The sequence below is a fragment of the Stegostoma tigrinum genome, chromosome 16, assembly GCF_030684315.1.
Source record: "Stegostoma tigrinum isolate sSteTig4 chromosome 16, sSteTig4.hap1, whole genome shotgun sequence".
In the NCBI taxonomy this organism is placed as follows: domain Eukaryota; kingdom Metazoa; phylum Chordata; class Chondrichthyes; order Orectolobiformes; family Stegostomatidae; genus Stegostoma; species Stegostoma tigrinum.
The window spans coordinates 30,539,845-30,562,233 of NC_081369.1; the positions used below are offsets into that span (position 1 = coordinate 30,539,845).

The window sequence follows — 22,389 nt, forward strand, 5'->3', positions numbered from 1 at the left end:
GTGGCATCATTGTGGCAGTGCAGGAGGCCCATGATGGACATGTCATCAAGAGAATGGGAGGGGGAGTGGAAATGGTTTGCGACTGGGAGGTGCAGTTGTTTGTTGCGAACTGAGCGGAGGTGTTCTGCAAAGCGGTCCCCAAGCCTCCGCTTGGTTTCCCCAATGTAGAGAAAGCCGCACCGGGTACAGTGGATGCAGTATACCACATTGGCAGATGTGCAGGTGAACCTCTGCTTAATGTGGAATGTCATCTTGAGGCCTGGGATGGGGCTCCTCCCACCCACCCTCCTGCAAAAATTCCATCCCCTATTCCCAATTCCTCCGCCTCCGCCGCATCTGCTCCCACGATAAGACATTCCACTCCCGCACATCCCAGATGTCCAAGTTCTTTAAGGACCGCAACTTCCCCCCCACGGTGATTGAGAACGCCCTTGACCGCGTCTCCCGCATTTCCCGCGACACATCCCTCACACCCCGCTCCCGCCACAACCGCCCCAAGAGGATCCCCCTCGTTCTCACACACCACCCTACCAACCTCCGGATACAACGCATTATCCTCCGACACTTCCGCCATTTACAATCCGACCCCACCACCCAAGACATTTTTTCATCCCCACCCCTGTCTGCTTTCCGGAGAGACCACTCTCTCCGTGACTCCCTTGTTCGCTCCACACTGCCCTCCAACCCCACCACACCCGGCACCTTCCCCTGCAACCGCAGGAAATGCTACACTTGTCCCCACACCTCCTCCCTCACCCCCATCCCACGCCCCAAGATGACATTCCACATTAAGCAGAGGTTCACCTGCACATCTGCCAATGTGGTATACTGCATCCACTGTACCCGGTGCGGCTTTCTCTACATTGGGGAAACCAAGCGGAGGCTTGGGGACCGCTTTGCAGAACACCTCCGCTCAGTTCGCAACAAACAACTGCACCTCCCAGTCGCAAACCATTTCCACTCCCCCTCCCATTCTCTTGATGACATGTCCATCATGGGCCTCCTGCACTGCCACAATGATGCCACCCGAAGGTTGCAGGAACAGCAACTCATATTCCGCCTGGGAACCCTGCAGCCATATGGTATCAATGTGGACTTCACCAGTTTCAAAATCTCCCCTTCCCCCACTGCATCCCTAAACCAGCCCAGTTCATCCCCTCCCCCCACTGCACCACACAACCAGCCCAGCTCTTCCCCCCCACCCACTGCATCCCAAAACCAGTCCAACCTGTCTCTGCCTCCCTAACCGGTTCTTCCTCTCACCCATCCCTTTTTCCCACCCCAAGCCGCACCCCCAGCTACCTACTAACCTCATCCCACCTCCTTGACCTGTCCGTCTTCCCTGGACTGACCTATCCCCTCCCTACCTCCCCACCTACACCCTCTCCACCTATCTTCTTTACTCTCCATCTTCGGTCCGCCTCCCCCTCTCTCCCTATTTATTCCAGTTCCCTCCCCCCATCCCCCTCTCTGATGAAGGGTCTAGGCCCGAAACGTCAGCTTTTGTGCTCCTGAGATGCTGCTTGGCCTGCTGTGTTCATCCAGCCTCACATTTTATTGCCTTGATGATTAGATGTGTTTCCATTATCTGTATCACTCTCAGCCTTCCCTCACTGTGGCTTTCCTTCTCCTCCCCCACAGCACCACCCCCACCCGCGCTAACTAATTTAAAGCCTCCCGAGTAGCAAGTCTACCTGGGAGGACATTGGTCCCTTCCAATTCAGGTAGAACCCATCCCTCTTATATAGGTCATTTTGACCCCTGAAGAGATACCAATGGTCCAAAAATGTGACTCCTCACCCCCTTGCACCACCTCCTCAGCCACACAATCATCTGCTCTATCCTCCTATTCCTACTCTCCCTTGCACATGGCACTGGTAGTAGTCGAGAAGGAATTAGGAGTAAAGATATTACTACCCTAGAGGTCCAACATTTTAATCTCCTGTTTATTTTCCTTTATTGTCTCTGCACAACCGCAACCCATCCCCTACCTATGTTATTGGTACCAACGTGCACCACAACCTCCTCCTGATCACACTCCCTGTTCAGAATATTCTGCATGCTCTCAAGATATCCTTGACTCTGTCACTAGGGAGGCAATATACCATCCTGTTGCCTTGATGTCAGCAGCAGAAACACCTGTCTGTGCCGCATACAAGAAAGTCCCCTATTACAAATTGATTGCATGGAACCTGACATACCCTTCATTCCAGCAGAGCTAGTCAGCATATCAGAAACATGGGTGTCAGTCCCATGCTCCCCTGAAAGGCCATCACCCCACAGCTGTGTCCAAAATGTGAGAGATAGAGCTAACCACAGGAGACTTCTGCAGTATCTCACTACTCCTCCACCAATACTAGCTGTCAAGCTCAAGGCTGCCTTGCATCACTCTACCTTGTTTCACTCGTGTAAAACATTCCTTAAAATCGTTTGAGCATCATTTTGATAGTTCGGTTATCTGACCTTTTTTGAAATTCATTTGCAGGATGACTGCATTGCTGGCTAGGCCAAAATTTGTTGCCATCCTGAATTGCCCAGAGGGCAGTTCAGAGTCAGCCACATTACAGCGGGTATGGAGTCACATGTAGATCCAGCCAGGTAAGAAGGGCAGTTCCCTTCCTGAAAAGGGGCATCAGTGAACAACCAGATGGGTTTTTCCAACAATTGTCAATGGATTCACAGGCATCAGGTTAGATTAGATTCCCTACAATGTGGAGACTGGCCCTTGGGCCCAACAAGTCCACAGCGCCCCTTGAAGCATTCCACCCAGACCCATCCCCCTATAACCCACACACCCCGAACACTACAGGCAATTTAGCATGATCGATCCACCCAGCCTGCACATCTTTGGACTGTGGGAGGAAACCGGAGCACCCAGAGGAAACCCACGTAGACACGGGGAGAATGTGCAAATTTCACACAGAGTCACCCGAGGTTGGAATTCAACCCGGGTCCCCTGGTGCTGTGAAGCTGCAGTGCTAACCACTGAGCCACCGTGCTGCCTACATCTTTAGATTCTTATTTCCAGCTATTTATGGAATTCAAATTCTACCATCTTCTGTGGCAAGATTTGAACCCAGGTCCCCAGGACATTACCTGGATCAACAGTCCAATGATAATACCATTAGTCCATCACCTCCCCAGAATATACTGATGTCATATTTTGTTTTCTAATACGTCTGTGAAATGTACTGGGATGCTTATTTAAAAAGTGTGATATTAATTGCTGTTTCCAAATGTGTTATGTGAAATTAGAGAAATGAATCAAATATTTAACCCCACCTATAAGAGACTTATTTTTTAATCCCTAGGATTTCTGATGAATACTTATCTCCAGATCATTACAATTGTTGTATTCAGCTAATTCAAAAAGGTATATGATCATTCTGAGACTTTGCTGTATTGTAAGATCTGCCTTTGTAATTGAAACATTTGTCAACTGAGTATTTTGGGGAACTATTGCACACACTAAATACATCTTGGCAAGTGAATGAAAAGCATATACATTCATCCACCAGTCCTTGGTTGACAACAGAGGTAAGGACAGTAAGCATTTTCAGATAAATGAGGCTGGAACACTTAGTTCCTCAAAGAGATCTACTGAAGTTAGCCCCTTCCACAGTGGTCATATCATTGTCACATGATTAGAAAAGACTATACAAGCTCAGCTGGGGAGGGTAGAAGGGACAGAGAAAGGAATTCAGACAAACATGCAATTATATTTTCTTCTGTAAAGCAATTAAATTTGAAGAGCAAAAAAGGCCATTTATTGGAACAGATATTTCTTGTTCATTGACATTAAACATAGATAAGCTCAAAACATTATCAGAAAGAAAGACATAAGAAAATCCTTTTTAACCCAACAGTCTTGCAGACTGCAGTTTTCTCCCCCCTCTCCACAACAAGCCAATCTGTGTTTTGCTTTACTGAATTCATCTACTTGGAAGCCCTTGAATAGAAAACCAATTCAGAATTACGTAATTTACAAAGACAGTTGTAACATTTGTCCTCCCAAGCTTTAAAAGGTAAAAATGTAAACATTACATCTATTGTTCAGAAGAAAATCTCACTGCCAAATGCATTGAATTATTGTTAAAAATCCATTCACTTGGCAGTGTTACAAGTTAGCATTTGTTCTGTGAATTCAAGCATCAGCTTTTAGCCTGCTGAAAATCCATCTGTATACACACCAATACTCTACCTTGATTGAACATATGGTCTTGCTACATAAGTGTACTAAAGGCCACTCACTAGTCCAGTTAATGCAGTGTCACCCACAATACATGGGCAATCAGGAAAAAAAAGAAGGCACAACCCCAAATGTCTGCTTTTGACCGTTTGTGATTAGAGGCTTGAACCTAGAAAAATATTTGATATCATACTGTTTGTTGCTAGAAATATTTTCATTTAAAAAAACTCCTTGAAGTGCAACAAAACCAATGTTTCCAACAAATAGTACATATGTCTACATTGGGAGTACTATCAAAAAAAGTGCAGCACACGTTGGTGTCACAATACCAAACTGGAAAATAGCTGCAGCAATTGAGATTTGTAGGCCATAATTATGCCATTTTATTTCAGCGAACATTCAGTTTACATGGTAATAAAAATTGGGGAACAGTAAGTTGAACATTTAGAAGTTATTTCCTCCGGTGAAAACAAAAATCAACTATGCTTATGTGTATTTCCGAAGAAACCGAGTATGGAAATTCTTCACATTTTGCAATAACACTTTTAGCTTCTCAATAGGAAGGAGAATGGTCATTCTGGAGGAGAAAAAAACACAAGTTACAAATACCCATGCAGCATTCTCACAAAATAAAGTGGCAAATTTTAATCAATTCATGCTTCTTCATCCTTCTTCCTTAATCCCACTAGTTGGGATAATTACTTCTTTTAAAGTAAAAAAAAGGAGACAGAAAAACCCCAGAAAAAAGGATGGAAGGGGAAAAGGATGGAGTGAACCAGTGTGGATAATTTTTTTTTAGTCTTTTAATACAGGAATAAACTACAGGTCAATAAATCTAATTTGGCAGAGGGAAACTTGTAGAGTCAATATTTTGGGAGAATATTAACTGGAATATGGAGAAGTGTGGGCCAATAATTGAATGGCATCATGGATGTACCAGATTGGAAAAAAAACATACAAAAAAGCAAAATAGTGGGAAACTAGTAGACTGGGAAATCTTTAAAGGCCAACAGAAAGCCACAAAAAACCCTATTTTACTTTTCTTTATAACTTGAGAGTAAACTAGCTCAGAATATAGAAAATTTTGCTGCCTGTTTTTATATGTAAATTGTAAAAGAGTCACGAAGGTAAACATTGGTCCTTTAGAGGATGAGAAGGCCAATTTAATAACTGGTAATGAGGAAATAGCTGAGACATTAAACAGATATTTCATGCTGGTCTTCAGTGGAAGACACAAATAACATGCCGAAAACTAATGGCAAGAAGATTATAGCAGGTGAGGACCTAGAAACTATTATCACTAAGGAGATAGTGCTGGGCAAGCTAATGGGGCTAAAGGTAGACGAGTCTCCTGGCCCTGATGAAATGCATCCCAGGGTAGTAAGAGGTGATAGGGGAAATAGCAAATGTACTAGTAATTATTTACCAAAATTCACTGGACTTTGGGGTGGTTCTCACAGATTGGAAAACAGCCAATGTGACGCCACTGTTTAAAAAAGGAAGTAGACAAAATGAAGGTAACTATAGGCCAGTTAGCTTAACTTCGGTAGTCGTGAACATGCTTGAATTGATCATTAAAAGGAAGAAATAGCAAGACATCGGGACATAAATTGTCCCACTGGGAACACCCAGCATGGATTCAGGAAAGGTAGGTCATATTTAACTAATTTGGTGGAATTCTTGGAGGACATTACTTGCATGGTGGACAATGGAGAACCTGTGGATGTGGTGTATCTGGATTTCCAGAAGGTATTTGACAAGATGACACACCAAAAGGCTATTACACAAGATAAAGTTGCACGATATTACAGGTAATGTATCAGCACGGATAGAGGATTGGTTGACCAGTAGAACGCAAAGAGTAGGGGTAAATGGGTGTTTTTCTGGTTGGCGATCAGTGGCTAGTGGGGTGCCTCAGAGATCAGTGTTGGGGCAGCAATTGTTTACAATTTACATAGTCCCCAACTCCAAACCATCTAAGTGTGGTGTGTCAAAATTTACAGAAGACACTAAAGGGGAGTGGTAGAGCAAAATGTGCAAAAGACACTGAAAGTCTGCAGAGGGATATAGATAGTCTAAGTGAGTGAACAAAGGTCTGGCAGATGGAGTACAAGGTTGCTAAGTGTGAGGTCATCCATTTGGTAGGAATAACAGTAAAATGGACTATGTTTTAAATGGTAAAAACTTGCAGCATGCTGCCGTGCAGAGGGACTTGGATGTCCTTGTGCATGAATCGCTGAAAGTCAGATTGCAGGTGCAGCAGTTATTAAAAAGGCAAATGGAATTTTATCTGTCATTGCTTGAGGGATGGCGTTTAAAAACAGGGAGGCTATGCTGCAGCTGTATAGGGTCCTGGTGAGGCCACATCTGGAGTACTGTGTGCAGTTTTGGTCTCCTTACTTGAGAAGGGACGTACTAGCATTGGAGGGAGTGCAGAGGAGATTCACTTGGTTGATTCCAGAGTTGAGAGGGTTGGATTCTGAGGAGAGACTGAGTAGACTGGGATTATACTCATTGGAATTCAGAAGAATGAAGCGAGATCTTATAGAAACATAAAAGATTATGAAGGGAATAGATAAGGTGGAGGCAGGGAGGTTGTTTCTGCTAGCAGGTGAAACTAGGACTAGAGGGCATCACCTCAAAATAAAGGGAAGCAGATGTCGGACTGACGTCAGGAGGAACTTCATCACCCAAAGGGTTGTGAATCTGTGGAAGTCCCTGCCCAGTGAAGTGCTTGAAATCACCTCACTGTATGTTTTTAAGGCAAGGCTAGATAATTTTTTGAACAGTAACAGAATTAAGGGTTATGGTGAGTGGGCAGGTAAGTGGAGCGGAGTCTCAAAGAGATCAGCCATGATCTTATTAAATGGCGGGGCAGGCTCAAAGGGCCAGATGGCCTACTCCTGCTCCTAGCTCTTATGTATCAAAACAAATCGTTTTTGGCTAAATTGTTTGCATTGTCTAAAATAATGCAGTCAATGTGTGAGTTTTTAAAAACATTGCGTAACACAATTAACAAAACTAAAACAGAGTGAAGGGCTGCATGGTCACAAATTTGGCTAAGGGAACAAAGCAGACTGGTGAAATTATTTTTCAGACTGGAAGGGAATGTGCAGTGGCTCTCCCAAGGGACTACTCATCTTTTATACCTAATTCTGGAAAATTAAAAAGGCGTAACTTTAAATATCAGCTATAACAAAACTCAAAAACTGACCAGAGAGTTGTTGCTGCAGTGTAAACTGGAGTTGCCTGCTGTTTTATGCAGAATCCTAGCCAAAACAGATCCATGGTAATCAGCTAGGAAATTGAAGATTCTGAAGGGTAACTTCCATGTGGCTGGAACCCTCTAAAAGATTCCACTAAAGTTGGATCATTCAGAGGGTTCCAACTCAGTTAAATGGCCAGTCACCCAAGAAAAGTTGGGTAAAAACCTACTGCAGCTCCTGGGTAAATTACTAGACTGAATTTCAAACTCCCTCTCACAATGGAGGGGGTGCAGAGGAGATTTACTGTGATGTTGCCTGGACTGGGCAGTTTCAATAACAAACAGAGATTGGATGTTGTTTTTATTACAGCTGAGGAGATCGGGAGAGGACATGATTGAGATGTTTGGCGGGGAATGGATAAAGTAGACAACAAGAAACTTTTTACCTGATGGACGGGATCAAAGGCCAGGGTACAGGGTAGCAAGTTTAAATGAAATGAGAAGTAAAATATTTTGTCCCACGGGATGGTGGGAATGTGGCTCACTGCCTGCAAGGGTGGTAGAGGCAGAAACGCTCATAATATTTAAATAGTATTTAGATGTACACTTGCAATGCCCATACAAGGCTGTGGGCCAATTGCTGGAAAATGGGATATGAATAATTAGGTGGAAGTTTTCGACTGAAGTGGACACTATGGGCCGAAGGGACTTTTTCTGTGCTACAGATGCCTGTGGCTCGAAGATTAGAGCTGCCGTTTTGAAGTCTGGTATCAGGCATACAAATTAGATAGCACTCGTCTCTGCTCATCGACCTGGCTTATCGCCCCCAAATCTACAAATTTAAAAATTCTCATTGTGTTTAAATCATTGTCTTGTACCTTTCAATGTGAACTTGGCAGTGTTTGGGCTTTACAATCTCCTCGCCAGTTAGTATAATAAGCATCTGTTCTGTGAAATCAGGTGACAGCACTGCATTGTGTCAAGCAGGACATAAAGGGCAGACAATGACCTATTTAAGTTACATACTGCAGAGAATGTGGAATTATGATACAGACGGTGACAGAATACACTTTGCAGACAAACTGTTGAGAGAGTGTCTTGTTCTTTAGCAGCAAGATTCAGAAACCTGCTTAGGCCAAGGTTAGCAGGCAAATGCAGTCAGCCATGCTCACAGCTACGAGTTTTGGATATCCCCAAAGTGGAAGTACTTTTCTTTTGGATGTCCTTATCAAACACTTTCACAATAAAGGCCTCTATCACATCACTCTTCACTCTCATACTGTCTATTGCAAAGTATCGCAGCTTCTTCAGCCTTTGCTGTTAAATCTATTCCTTCAGTTCTTCCAATTCGATTTTGCATATTCGCCTTAATTTACTTTTAACAATGATGGTTACCAAAAATGGGCATAGGACTCCAAGTATGGTCTAATCAAGCTTTGGTAGAACATAGAACACTAGAGCGCAGTACAGGCACTTCGGCCCTTGATGTTGCGCCGACCTGTGAAACCAAACTGAAACCCATCTAACCTACACTATTCCATTACTATCCGTATGTTTATCCAATGACCATTTAAATGCCCTTAAACTTGGTGAGTCTACTACTGTTGCAGGCAGGGCATTCCACACCCTTACTACCGAGTAAAGAACCTACCTCTGACATCTGTCCTATATCTATCACCCCTCAATTTAAAGCGATGTCCCCTCGTGCTAGCCATTGCCAACTGAGGAAAAAGGCTCTCACTGTCCAGCCTATCTAATCCTCTGATCATCTTGTATGTCTCTATTAGGTCACCTCTTAACCTTCTTCTCTCTAATGAAAACAGCCTCAAGTCCCTCAGCCTTTCCTCACAAGACCTTCCCTCCATATCAGGCAACATCCTGGTAAATATCCTCTGCACCGTTTCCAATGCTTCCACATCCTTTCTATAACACGGCGACCAGAACTGTACGCAATACTCAAGTGTGGCCGCACCGGAGTTTTGTGCTGCTGCCACATGACCTCATGGCTCTGAAACTCAATCCCTCTACGAATAAAAAAAAAACTGTGTCTCCAAGATCTTCTAAGATCACAGAACTTTTCCTGCAGGCAGCCTAGTTTCCTATCCCTCTAGAAATGATGCTCCCTCATGCCCCGTACTTGGCTTTTATGGCTTTATTAATTTATGTTGCTACTTTTAGTGGCTGATGTATTTCACCCAGGAGATCTATTAGCACCTCAAATCTGTTTCTATGCTTGTTATCAAAGGATTTCTTAGCCTCCTACTCAATCTCATTACTGAAGTGATCACCAAAAAGGCTGAGTATCGAACATATGCAATCTCACATTAAAACTAAAAAAAAGTCCAATGGAATTCAAACTGTTCAGGTAACTAAGTATACAAGTAGCTGAAATTATAAGTTATCAGTTTTTTTTTGCAGCAGTGAGATGCATTGTGAAATAATGGTTGCACAGACTTCACCTGAAATGATATGTTCCTTCTTTTTGTCCAAATCCACTACCAGGAATCACACAAATTCCAGTCTCCTCTAGGAGTTTCATACAGTAAAACATATCTGGTACCATCCCATGGGTCTAAATTAAAAATAACTTTAGTTAGGATAGTCAAAACAGACTTCAGAACATTAGTTAGAAGCCAACTGAAAGATTGTAGCAAGTATGCAGTCCAACAAAAATCCCAAGACTTTCACTGTACAGTTCATGTAGAGGTCTAATGGAAAACCTGCCAAAACTCAGTTCCACAATAACAATTTTTCCTCTGCTAATTTTTATAAAAACAAGTGGATCATGCTGTTAAAGTCAAAGGGAAAATCTATTTCTTCTCTTTGAAACAAACAGCTGATGGCAAAATACTGTGTCCCAAGAATTCAGCTCCAAAAATCAGTCCCAGAAACAGATCAAAATCCTAAAAGCTGTTCCAGCAAAACTGCAAGGATGGGCTTCAACCTGTCAAGACTTAAAGTTCAGAGGTGGATCACATTATTCAAATAAGCCAGTTGGGCATCCAGGTCTAGGAGTGAATGACAGATGATGGTACAGCAAAGCGTGATCAAAAATGCACTTCAAGCAGAGGATGAGGTAAGGGATGACACCATTGTACAGAAGTTAAAATTTTATTCAAATCTTTGGGGTTAAAATTTTCAAAGGCTGGTGGAATTCATTAACCAATACATGTATTTGTTTTTTTTTTGTACAAACTCATCACTCCTCCTTCAGGCTGTAGACTGGGAACTCTATTTTTAAAAGAGTCACTCTCCCACCTGACCTCTAATGTATGTCCATTTGAAGGAGGAGGAAAGACTCCCTCCAAAGGTTCAATGGAAACACTGGCAAGGTATGGCAATGTCAAAGTGTCTCGTGTATCCAGACTCCAGTCTATTTCATTACTTCTAGATTAGGTAGTCTGTACATTTGAAAGACTAACATTAGTAACTCCAGAGTGCATGTGCACAACATCCCAAGAATTGGTGAGTAGCCCTTTATTGCACTCCCTTTAACATGGGTATGTTGCCTGTGACTATATATAGTGGCTTAGCCACTGTTCTGATATGCAAACTCTGGATCAAATTACAACTAATGCATGTTGCAAACGTGGACATAAGTTCTAATCAGGATCCAAGGGCAAGTAGTAACTCACATAGTACAAACTGGTATACAGTAACGCAAGCATAACCACTTTCATTTGCAAAAAGCACAGTTTCTGAACCCTACACACTAAACATTTTTTTCATTTCTGAACACTGCCATCTGTTTTAAGCATTGTTATCAACACCCTTCTCATTTTTATTTTAAGAAAACAAGCTTAAAATAATCTTATTAGAACTCTGAGAAGCTAAGGAAGAGATTGCTGAGCCCCTTGCTGAGATATTTGTATCATTGATTGCCACAGGCGAGATACTAGAGGATTGGAGATTGGCTAATGTGGTACTATTACTTAAGAAAGGCTGCAAGGAAAAACCTTATGTCAGCTATGGGTAAGTTGTTGGAGGGGATTCTGAGGGACAGGATTTCTGCACATTCAGAAAGGCAAGGGCTGACCAGGTATAGTCAGAGTGACTTTGTGCATGGGAAATCATGTCTCACTAACTTCAGAGTTAAGGAAAATCCCAAAGCCTTTTATTCATACATTACGAGCAAGAGGGTAACTAGAGAAAGATCATGTCTCACCAACTTGATTGAATTCTTTGAGGAAGTGATAAACTTGACAGATGAGGGAAGGGCTGTAGATGTCATATACATGGACTTCAGTAAGGAGTTTGATAAGGTTCTCCATAGTCTACTAATGGAGAAAGTGAAGTCGTATGGGGTCTAGGGTATACTAGCTAGATGGACAAAGAACTGTCTGGGCAACAGGAGACAGAGGGTTGTAGTGGAAGGGAGTTTCTCAAAATGGAGAACTGTGACCAGTGGTGTTCCACAGGGATCTGGGTTGGGACCACTGTTTGTGATATACATAAATGATCTGGAGAAAGGTAAAGATGGTCTTATTAGCAAGTTTGCAGACGACACTAAGATTGATGGAGTAGCAGATAATGAAGGGGACTGTCGGAGAATGCAGCAGAATATAGACAGATTGGAGAGTTGGGCCGAAAAATGGCAGAAGGAGTTCAATCCTGGCCAATGCAAGGTAATGCATTTTGGAAGATTCAATTCAAAGCGAATTATAATGGTAAATGGAAAAGCCCTGGGGGAAACTGATGCACAGAGATATCAGGGTGTTCAGGTGCATGGTACCCTGAAGATGCCAAAGCAGGTCGATAGTGGTCAAGGCGGCATTCGGCATGCTTTCATTCATTGGATGGGGTATTGAGTACAAGAGTTGGCAGGTCATATTACAGTTGTATAGGACTTTGGTTTGACCACGTTTGGAATACTGCGTACAGTTCTGGTTGTCACATTACCAAAAGGATGTGGATGCTTTGGACAGGGTGCACAGAAGGTTCACCAGGATGTTGCTTGGTACGGAGGGCACTAGCTTTGAAGAGAGGTCGAGTAGATTAGGATTATTTACTGAGAAAGAGAGAGGTCGTGAGGGGACCTGATTGAGGCCTACAAGATCATGAGAGGTATAGATAGGGTGGATAGCAAGAAGCTTTTGCACTGCACCACCACCCACCACCCCCACCTCCACCCACACCCCAGAGCGGGGGATTCAATTACTAGGGGTCACGATTTCAAAGGCAAGAGGGGAAAAGTTTAAGGGAGATGTGCATGGAGGGTTCTTTATGCAAAAAGGGTGGTGGATGCCTGGAACGCTTTGCCAGCAGAGATGGTAGAGGTGAGCATGATGGCATCATTTTAGATTTATCTAGGCAGATACAGGAATGGACAGGGAGCAGAGGGATACAGATCCTTGGAAAATCAGTGGCAGGTTTAGATAGAGGATCTGGATCGGCTCAGGCTTATAGGGCCGAAAGGGCCTGTTCCTGTGCTGTAACTTTCTTTGTTCCTCTGAGTTTTTTGAACAAGTGACAAAAGTTGAAGGTGGTTGAAGTTTGAAGAAGGCAGAATGGTGCATTTTGTCTATAATGGACTTTAGCCAAGCTTTTGGCAAGATTCCGTGTGGTAGACTGGTTACTAAGGTTAGATCAGGTGGGATCCATGAGGAGTTAGCTAGTTGGATACAAAATGGGCTTGAAGGTAGCAGGCAGAGGGTTGTGGAGGAGGGTTTTTTTTTGAACTGCAGGCCTGTGACCAGTAGTGTCCATTGCTTTTTGTCATTTACAGAAGTGAATATAGGAGGAATGGTTAGTAAATTGGCAAATGACACCAAAATAGGTGGTATAGTGGACAGCGAGGCTGATTACCTCAGTACAATGGATCAGATGGGCCAGTGGGCCAAACTTGTACAATTAATGGTTGGGCCCCGAGGAGGTCATATACATACCAAATTCAGGTCTGACGGATGGTTAAAGGAAGATGTAAAAGGAGAGGAAAAAAAAACCCAGCTTAATAACAAGAAATAAAGTGAAGCTCTTGCCAAAATTATATGACCTACATAGCCAATATGATATGCAAAATCTAGAATAATTTTATATAGGTTTTTTTTATTTCCAGAATTACAAACCTCAGCTTCTTCGATTGCTTTGGGAGGAACAAATATTCTTGGAAATGCATACAGAGCTCCTTGCAGAGGGTTGCAGTGCATTCCAGGAATTGTATTCAAGACATCCTCTGTTAACTTAGCTTTCTCAGCAAGGTTATGCAATACCTTCATCTTTTCCTGCATATTAAACAGACGCACCTCATTAAAAATTACAATGTACCACATTTACATTTCAGTAAAGACAACATAATATCTCGTGTCTATACATCAAACACACAAATGCAGAAATATAAATAATCGTAAATCCAATCTCCAAGTCAAGGTGTTGGCCAATATTTACAGTAATTTTTAAAAGATTAGACTCCGATGTACACAAGAGATAATACATTAGTGTCTGAAGCTATCTGCAATTCCCATTGAATAACATTTTATATCTGGTAATGTGACAGAAAAGTTTCAGAGTGTTAACTTGAAGGGGTTTTCTTTTTTATTGCAGCTGGAAATCGATGTATCACGTGTTGCCTACATTGAAACACTTACTGTTGGTTGAATCAGGTTCACTGTTGGACTGGAGAGTTCAGTGGCTGAACAAACAGTATTTTCCAGGGCATTTTAGGGGCTAAGAGGGAAGATGGTTAGAAACGCTCCTTAGGTAGTATCTTGGAGTTTAGGGTGTGGAGGCAGACAGTGTACTTCAAAACATTTTATTCAATGGAAACACAAGCAAGACTATACTTAGTCTTGCAGGTCCTCCAGAGAATTCTCAAAGGCAATTTTGTCTACAAGAACCTCATAACCTGTTAGATGACCAAGCAGCACAGATAAATAATATCTCATTCCAGAAAAATGACCAATGTTAGTGCAATTGTTGGCAAATCTTCTCAGTTAAGACATCACATTACCTAACATTGATTCAGCAACATAAAGAGGAGTAAATGCACAACATTAACACTAAATCATTCATGATACAGAAACAGCACAATTCAACAAAAACCATAAAACTGACTAACCAATGTAAACAGTTCATAAGATTCTTCTCCAGGCTTTGGTGGATTTACCACAACATCCATGGCAACTTGCCCGGGGACAGGGGAGCACAGCCGAACTGATAACAGCTTCTCAAGCTGAGCCTTAACCTCAGGGTCCATGTTAATAACTTCCATATAACCACCTCTAAATCCACATCTAAAATAAAGTTAAGTTAAATATTCAGTTTATTGGAAGATTGCACAGTCAAAACTAACAATCATATAGAAATAGCACAAAGAGCTGAGCAAGAGCTATATTGTTGCAAGCTGACTGAATCACATGTGAAATACAGGTTGTCAAATCTTCAGGTTAATCTGCGACAATATTGTTGAAAAAGTTGAACAGGCAACTGTTGAACCTGAAGAAAAAGGTAACTTCGACATGAAGTTGTGGTTTGTGCTCATGCATTTTACAATACAGTTCACTTGATAACAACCACATGGAAGTCAGGTGAAGACATGATCAGGCTCTGTTGTGCTGTTATGCTTTCCACTGCCAAATAACTTCCAGAGCTTAACTAGTCCCACTGGGCCACCACAAAACAAGTCAACATGTTCATGAGAGGAATATTATTTACTCCAAAGATGTTAGTTTAGGTTTTTCCAAATGGAAAATAAGAAATTCAAGGTGACACAAAGTTGGTTGCTGAGTCAGCGTATAGAATACGAATTTCTTAATGAATAGATACTACGAGCACACAGGTACAGAACAGTTATTGCAATGGCAGACTTCAAATTAAGCAAAGTTTTTACTTTGGTTTTCAGAGTTGGTTAACATAATGCACAATGACCAATTGCTTCATGACCAATCACTTCAGTATGCCAGAGTTTATGTTTCAAAAGAAATAGGGAGGGAGGAGAAAGAGATGGGGAAGTGGCATTGCTAATTCGGGACAGTGTCACAGTTGTAGAAAGGGAGATTGCCGAAGAGGATTTGTCTACTGAGTCAGTATGAGTAGAAATCAGAAACAAAAAGGAACAGTCACTTTATTGGGAGTTTTCTATAGACCCCGCAATAGCAAGAGAGGCACTGAGGAACAGATTGGGAGTTGGATTTTGGAAAGGTGCAGAAGGAATAGGGTAATTGTCACGGGTAAGTTCAACTTCCCTAATATTGACTGGAACCTCTTGAGTGCAAATAGTTTGAGTGGAGCAGATTTTGTCAGGCATGTCCAGGAAGAATTCTGGACTCAATATGTAGATAGACCTACTACAGGGGAGGCCTTATTGGATTTGGTGCTTGGCAACGAATCAGCCCAGGTGCCAGATCTCTAGGTGGGAGAGCATTAGTGATCACAACTTCCTGACCTTTACCATAATCATGGAGAGGTATAGGAGCAGACGGTATGGGAAAGTATTTAATTGGGGGAGGAGGAATTACATTGCTACTGGGCAGGAACTGTGCAGCATAAACTGGGAGCATACGTTCTCAACAGAAATGTGGACTTTGTGTGGGGATCACTTGCTGAGAGTGCTGTATACGTCTGTCCCACTGAAGCAAGGAAGGGATGGTAAGGTGAAGGAACCTTGGATGACAAGACATGTGGAACATTTAGTCAAGAGGAAGTAGGAAGCTTACTTAAGGTTGAGGAAGCACAGATCGGACAGGGCTCTACAGGGTTACAAAGTAGCTAGGAAGGAACTGAAGAATGGACTTATGAGAGCTAGAAAGGGCATGAAAAAGCCTTGGAGGGTAGGATTAAGGAAAACCCCAAGGCATTCTATACTTAAGTGAGGAACAAAAGGATAGCCCAGAGTGAGGGTAGGGCCGATCACGGATAGTGGAGGGAACTTGTATGGAGTCGGAGGTGGTAGGGGAGGTCCTTAATTAATATTTTGCTTCGTATTCACTAGTGAGAGGAGCCTTATCATTTGTGAGGACAGCGTGAAACAGGCTGACATGCTCAAAACAGGTTGTTATTAGGAAGGAGGATGTGATAGAAATTTTGAAAAACATGAGGATAGATAAGTCTCCTAGGTTAGACGGGATTTACATAAGGTCACTATGGGAAGCGAGGGAAGAGACTGCTGTGCCTTTGGTGATGATCTCTACATCCTCACAGTCCACTGGAGTAGAACCAGATGATTGGAGGGTGGAAAATTGTTGTTCCCTTATTCAAGAAAGGGAATAGGGGTAACGTTGGGAGTTACAGGCCAGTCAGTCTTACTTCTGTGGTGGGCAAATTATGAGAGAGGATTCTGAGACAGTATTTATAATTATTTGGGAAAAGCATAGTTTTGATTAGAGATAGTCAGCATAGCTTTGTGAGGGGCAAGTCATGCCTCACAAGTCTTATTGAATTCTTCGAGGATGTGACAAAACACACTGATGAAGGTCGAGCAGTGGGTGTGGTGTATATAGATTTTAGCAAGGCATTTGATAAGGTTCCACATGGTAGCCTCATTCAGAAAATAAGGTGCCATGGGATTCATGGAAATTCAGCTGTCTGGATACAGAACTGGCTTCCCAATAGAAGACAGAGGGTGGTAGTAGATGGAAAATATTCAGCCTGGAGCTTGGTGACCAGTGTGTCCCACAAGGATCTGTTCTGGGACCTCTGATCTTTATAAAATGACTTTTATGAGGAAGTGGAAGGATGGGTTAGTAAGTTTGCCAATGACATGAAGGTTGGTGGAATTGTGGAGGGCTGTTGTAGGTGGCAATGGGACATTGACAGGATGCAGAGCGGGGCAAAGAAGTGGCAGATGGAACTCTACCCAGAAATAAGTGTGAAAGTGATTCATTTTAGAAGGTCGAATTTGAATGCAGAATACAGGGTTAATGGCAGGATTCCTGGCAGTGCGGAGGAACAAATGGATCTTGGGGTCCACATCCATAGATCCCTCAAAGTTACAGCCCTATCAACTTGGGTGGCACAGAAGCCATTTGGTGTGTTGGCTTTCATTGGCAGGGGAATTGAGTTTAAGTGCTGCGAGGTTAAGCTGCAGCTCTATACAACTCTGGTCAAACTACACTTGAAATATTGTGTTCAGTTCTGATCACCTCATTATCGGAAGGATGTGGAAGCGTTACTAGGATGCTGCCTGGACTGGAGGGCAGGTCTTATGGGGAAAGGTTGAGGGAGCTAGAGGTTTTCTCATTAGAGTGAAGAAGAATGAGGGGCAATTTGATAGAGGTGTACAAGTTGATGAGAGGTGTAGACAGAGTGGATAGCCAGAGACATTTTCCAGGGCGGAAATGGCTATCGCAAGAGGGTATAAAATTAAAGGTGATTGGAGGAAGGTATAGGGGAGATGCCAGAGATAGGTTCTTCACACAGAGTGGAGGGTGTGTGGTACACACTGCCAGCTGTGGTAGTAAAGTCAGATACATTACGGACATTTAAGTGATTCTTGGATAGGCAGATGGATGACAATAAAATGAAGGGTATGCAGGTTAGTTTGATCTTAGAGTCAGATAATAGGTCAGCGCAAAATCGAGGGCTGAAGGGCCTGTATTGTGCTATAATGTTCTATATTCTATTAGGGGTGTTTTTTTTCAAAGTTGCTTTTGTTAACAATTCAATTGACTTCATGTCAGAAGTTAGTGTTCCTGAGCATAGCAACTGCAAATTATTTTGTGTTCAACTGTATCAAAATATCAAGAGCCATATGAAGGACCATAAGTGAGCTACATTCAATGCAATGAAAGAACAGCCAAGGCAAATGATTTGGGCTCATTCCATAATTCAGTAACAGTCGAATGGATAGGTTTTAAAAATACTATGAATAAAAAGTACTTGTATAACACCCCAATCAGTAATAACATATTTGCAAGGGCAAAGCAAAACCTTTTAAAAATCCTCAGTTACTATAATGTTGGAACATTCAAAAGGAAGTGGGAATGATAAGAGAGCCAAATGAGCTAAAAACTAAGCAAGGTTATAACAGTACATGGCTGAAGTATTTTTTGCTTCATATTCAAAATGAAATGAGCAACAAATTCTAGCTAATCTGGGATAACTAACTGCAAAAGATCAAGGCTGTCCTATCGAGTTTAAATAGCTGAAAACAAATACAGTGCAAGTGATAAATTTTACTTAAGCTCAAGTACCTGTGAATACAGAGACACAAAAGGTTCAAGATTCTGTAAAAATAGGCACTTAAGTCATGCTTTGCCAGAAGTGTTAAGGTCAAAAGATCCCAAATGAAATTTAGTGATGGATAAGAAATTAGCTTAAAAAAGGATTTGTGAACAACAGAAACTCTTTACAACAGTCATGTCAATGAGGGAGAATATGATGTCAGGTGCTCCAAAGCCCTAATGCTGGGAGCAGAACAGAATGTTTAGATCAAGTTATTATTTGATTTAATTTGCATAAAGTTTCAAACTAAAAGAGGGCAGTGTGATGCAAAATATGCTCCGAAATGAAGAAGGAACTATTATATTATGTACGTGAGCAGAAAAATGGGAGAAGGTTAAAATGGTCAGATGTAAAGTACTGCATAGGAAGAAAGTGCAAAAGCATTAAAATTCAGTGTTGAAATAATAATGGAAAAAAGGTGGAAAAAAAAGATCAAACAGCATTTGTGGAATTGATGCTTAGCACGTACAACCAATGAACAGAAGCAATTGATAAAATAAGTAGATAAATGCTAACGTAGTAGAATTTCAAACTCAGTTGAGGCAGAGCCACTCAGGTGTCAAATCAGTGCCTTTAAATTAAATAAAGAGAATTATAGAGGTATGAAAAGACAATTATCCAAAGTCAGCTGGGAGAATAGTGGATGAGCATTGGCAGAAACAGATATTGATTTCATAATGAACAGCAAAAAAAAATTCCAAATCAAGAAGGACTCAATGAGAAAGATGAAACATCCACGTTAACAAAGGTCACCAAGGAGAATATCTGATCAAAGCCATGACAGACAAAGCAAAGAAAACTAGTGCTAGGTGGGGATTGGGACTTTTGTTTTAAGAAAATAGCTGTGGATGATTCAACAGCTAATAAAAAGCAAGAAATTTGATGATGAAACTAAATTGACAAGAAATATGAAATCAAACAGCAAGAACTTTTACAGGTATATAAAAGAAAAGGAGTAGCTAACCAGTGAGTGAGAAAATGTGATGGGAGAATTGAAAAGGGGGTCAAAAAAAACAGGGAATCAATAAATTTAACTTATCTGGTTTAAGTTATTTGCATCAGTCTTCACAGCAGAGGACGCTATAAACACCAAACATAATGGATAAGTAAGGTACTAATGGGAGGAAAGATCTTGCAACGGTCTCTGTCATGAGAGTTAAATTACTTGAAAAATGAATGGGACCTGATGGCCTACATCTAAGGAGTTAGAGTGCCTACAGAGAGTGGAGGCATTGATCAAAATATTCCAGAACTTGCTGGATTCCAGGAATGTTCCAACAGATTGGGAATCTGCTAAGATGACACTGCTGTTCAAGGACAAGGGCAGGGAGACAGAAAACAGACAAACATCAATAGGAAGGATCAAAATGTAGACTTCTATTTTTAAAAGTGCAGCAGAGAAGCAACTGGGGGTTACTGTGCATGAAAGACAAAAATGTTAGCAATCAGGTGCAGCAAGTAATTAAGGCAGCAAAAATAATCTTGAACATTGTTGCTGCTGGAGTTTAAAAGCAGGGAAGGCTTGTTACAACATTACAGTGCATTAATAAAGGAACCAGAGTACTGTGTACAGATTGGTCACCATAATTAAATAAGAACATCGAGGCCCAGGAGGCAAATCAAGGGATTGACTAAGCCAATTCCTGGGATGAAGGGGCTAACTTACAAGTATGACTCACTCAACAAGGTAGCCCTTCAACAGTTAATGGGTTCACTGACGCCGGTCTCGTTTGCCAAGGTCACTCAGCTCCTGACTTCATTACAGTCCTGGTTCAAAGATGGCCAAAAGAGCTGAAATCCAGAAGTGAAATGAGCGTGGCAGCCCTTGACATCAAGGCTGCATTTGACGGAGAGTGGCAAAGAACCCTAGCAAAACTAGAATCATTGGGAATCAAAGGACAAACTCTCCGCTGGTTGGAGTCATACCTGGCACATTGGAAGATGTTTGCAATAGCTAGAGGTCAGTCACTTCAGCTCTAGGACATCTCTGTGGAGTTCCTCAGGGTAGTATTGTTGTCTCAAACATTTTCAGTTCCTTCATCCAAGACCCTCCCTCCATCATAAGGTCAGAAGTGAGGATGTTAGTCAATGACTACACAATGTTCAGCACCATTTGTGATTCCTCGGATACGGAAACAATCCATGCTCAAATACAAGATCTGGACAATATTCAGGCATGGGCTGACAAGTGGCAAGTGACAGTCACAATACAAAAGTCCAGACAATGACCATTTCCAATGACAGACAATCTAACTACAGCTACTTGGCATTCAATGGTGTTACCAGAGTCGCCCACTATCAACGACCTGAAACTCAACCAGACTCACAGCATAAACAGTGGCTACAAGATCAGGTCAGAAGCTAGGAATACTGCAGTAGTAACTCACCTCCTGACTCTCCAACGTCTGTTTAACAACTACAAGACACAAGTCAGGAGTGTGATAGAATTCTCCCCATTTGCCTTGATGGGTGCAGCTCCAATGACACTCAAGCAGCTTGATATGATCCAGGACAAAGTAGCCTGCTTGACTGACACTGCACCCATCTCCTCCATTGACAGTCAATAGCAGCAGTACATGTGACTTAGAAGATGCACTGCAGAAATTCACTAAAGATCCTTAGACAGCACCTCCCAAACCCACAACCACTTCCATTCAGAAGAAGGGCAGCAGATACATGGGAAGACCACCACCTGCAGTTCCCCTCCAAGCCACTCAATATCTGATTTGGAAACATAATCGCCATTCCTTCATTGTTGCTGGATCAAAATCCTGGAATTCTTTCCCTAAAAGCGTTGAAAGTCAAACTACAGCACGTGGACTGCTGTGGTTCAAGGCAGCAGCTCACCACTACTTTCTCAAGGGCAGCTAGGGATGGGCAATAAATGTTGGTCAGCCAGTGACGGCTGAGTAAATGTTAAAAAAAATTAGGAATAATCTTATTGAAACATACAAGATTTTGAGCAGGCTTGACAGGATAGATGTTGTTTCCACAAGTTGGGGAATCTCAAGCTAGGGGGCAGAGGTGCACAGGAACTTATTCTCCTAGAGGATGGTGAATGTTTGGAAATTATCTACCCTATAAGCTACACTGAAAGGATTTAAAGAGGAGACAGATTTTTGAGATGGAGAAGGTGAGAGACATGACGAACTAGCAAAAAAGAGAGAGAGGGGTCTGGATAGGCCAGCCACGATCTTAGCGAATGGCAGGACAGGATCGAGGGGATAGATGGCCATTCCTGATGACCTTCTAATAAACATCTGAATTCCACTCCGATTGTTTGACTTAACATCTATAAGTCTTCTAGCTAGAAAGGGAATTCCACATTTCCACTACGTTTTGTTAATAAGTGTTCCCTGATTTCAAATCCAAATAACACGGGTGTAACTTTAAGACTGTGCGTCCTTTACTGGATTCTTTGACCAGTTGAAATTTATCCCTACAAATAATTAACTGCATAAATGCAGTATCAAGTAAAATTCCTGAAGTGAAGTTTACAAACTTTGATTTTTTTTTGTTTCAAGAAACTGCACGGAAATAAGATTACAGTGAGCAGAACAGAAACACCTACTCTCCTGTGTATCCTTTAGATGTAGAATGAAATGAGACCAATTCTACTGTGCTGAAGTACTCCGGACCCATCTCATATAACACTTTCTTGAATGAGTGAAATTTGCAGTCCTCAGAATATATGTTTTCCTGGTATACCTAGGATAGAGAAAAGAAACATCCAAGTCCATTTTATTTTCTGAGGCTGAACAATCCATGACTGGAAATATGGCACACTGTCAAAGTTTAGTTAGTTATCGAACAACCTGAAAACAAAACTAAGCAAACA

At 42.0% G+C, this 22,389-nt stretch overlaps 1 protein-coding gene across 3 annotated transcripts in view; it reads right to left on the reverse strand.

The window, feature by feature from the left end:
• Window positions 1–3,739: 3,739 nt before the first annotated feature.
• The window catches only part of gpt2 (glutamic pyruvate transaminase (alanine aminotransferase) 2), a 40,386-nt gene continuing 21,736 nt past the window's right edge, over window positions 3,740–22,389 (reverse strand). For all 3 annotated transcript variants that reach the window (XM_048547064.2, XM_048547063.2, XM_048547065.2), the window contains 5 exons: window positions 22,123–22,259; window positions 14,449–14,623; window positions 13,460–13,615; window positions 9,854–9,966; window positions 3,740–4,766 (listed from right to left, as the gene is read on the reverse strand). In XM_048547064.2, the coding sequence (XP_048403021.1) occupies window positions 4,676–4,766; window positions 9,854–9,966; window positions 13,460–13,615; window positions 14,449–14,623; window positions 22,123–22,259 (672 nt within the window). In that variant the 3' untranslated portion in view covers window positions 3,740–4,675. The remainder of the gene's footprint in view (window positions 4,767–9,853; window positions 9,967–13,459; window positions 13,616–14,448; window positions 14,624–22,122; window positions 22,260–22,389) is intronic.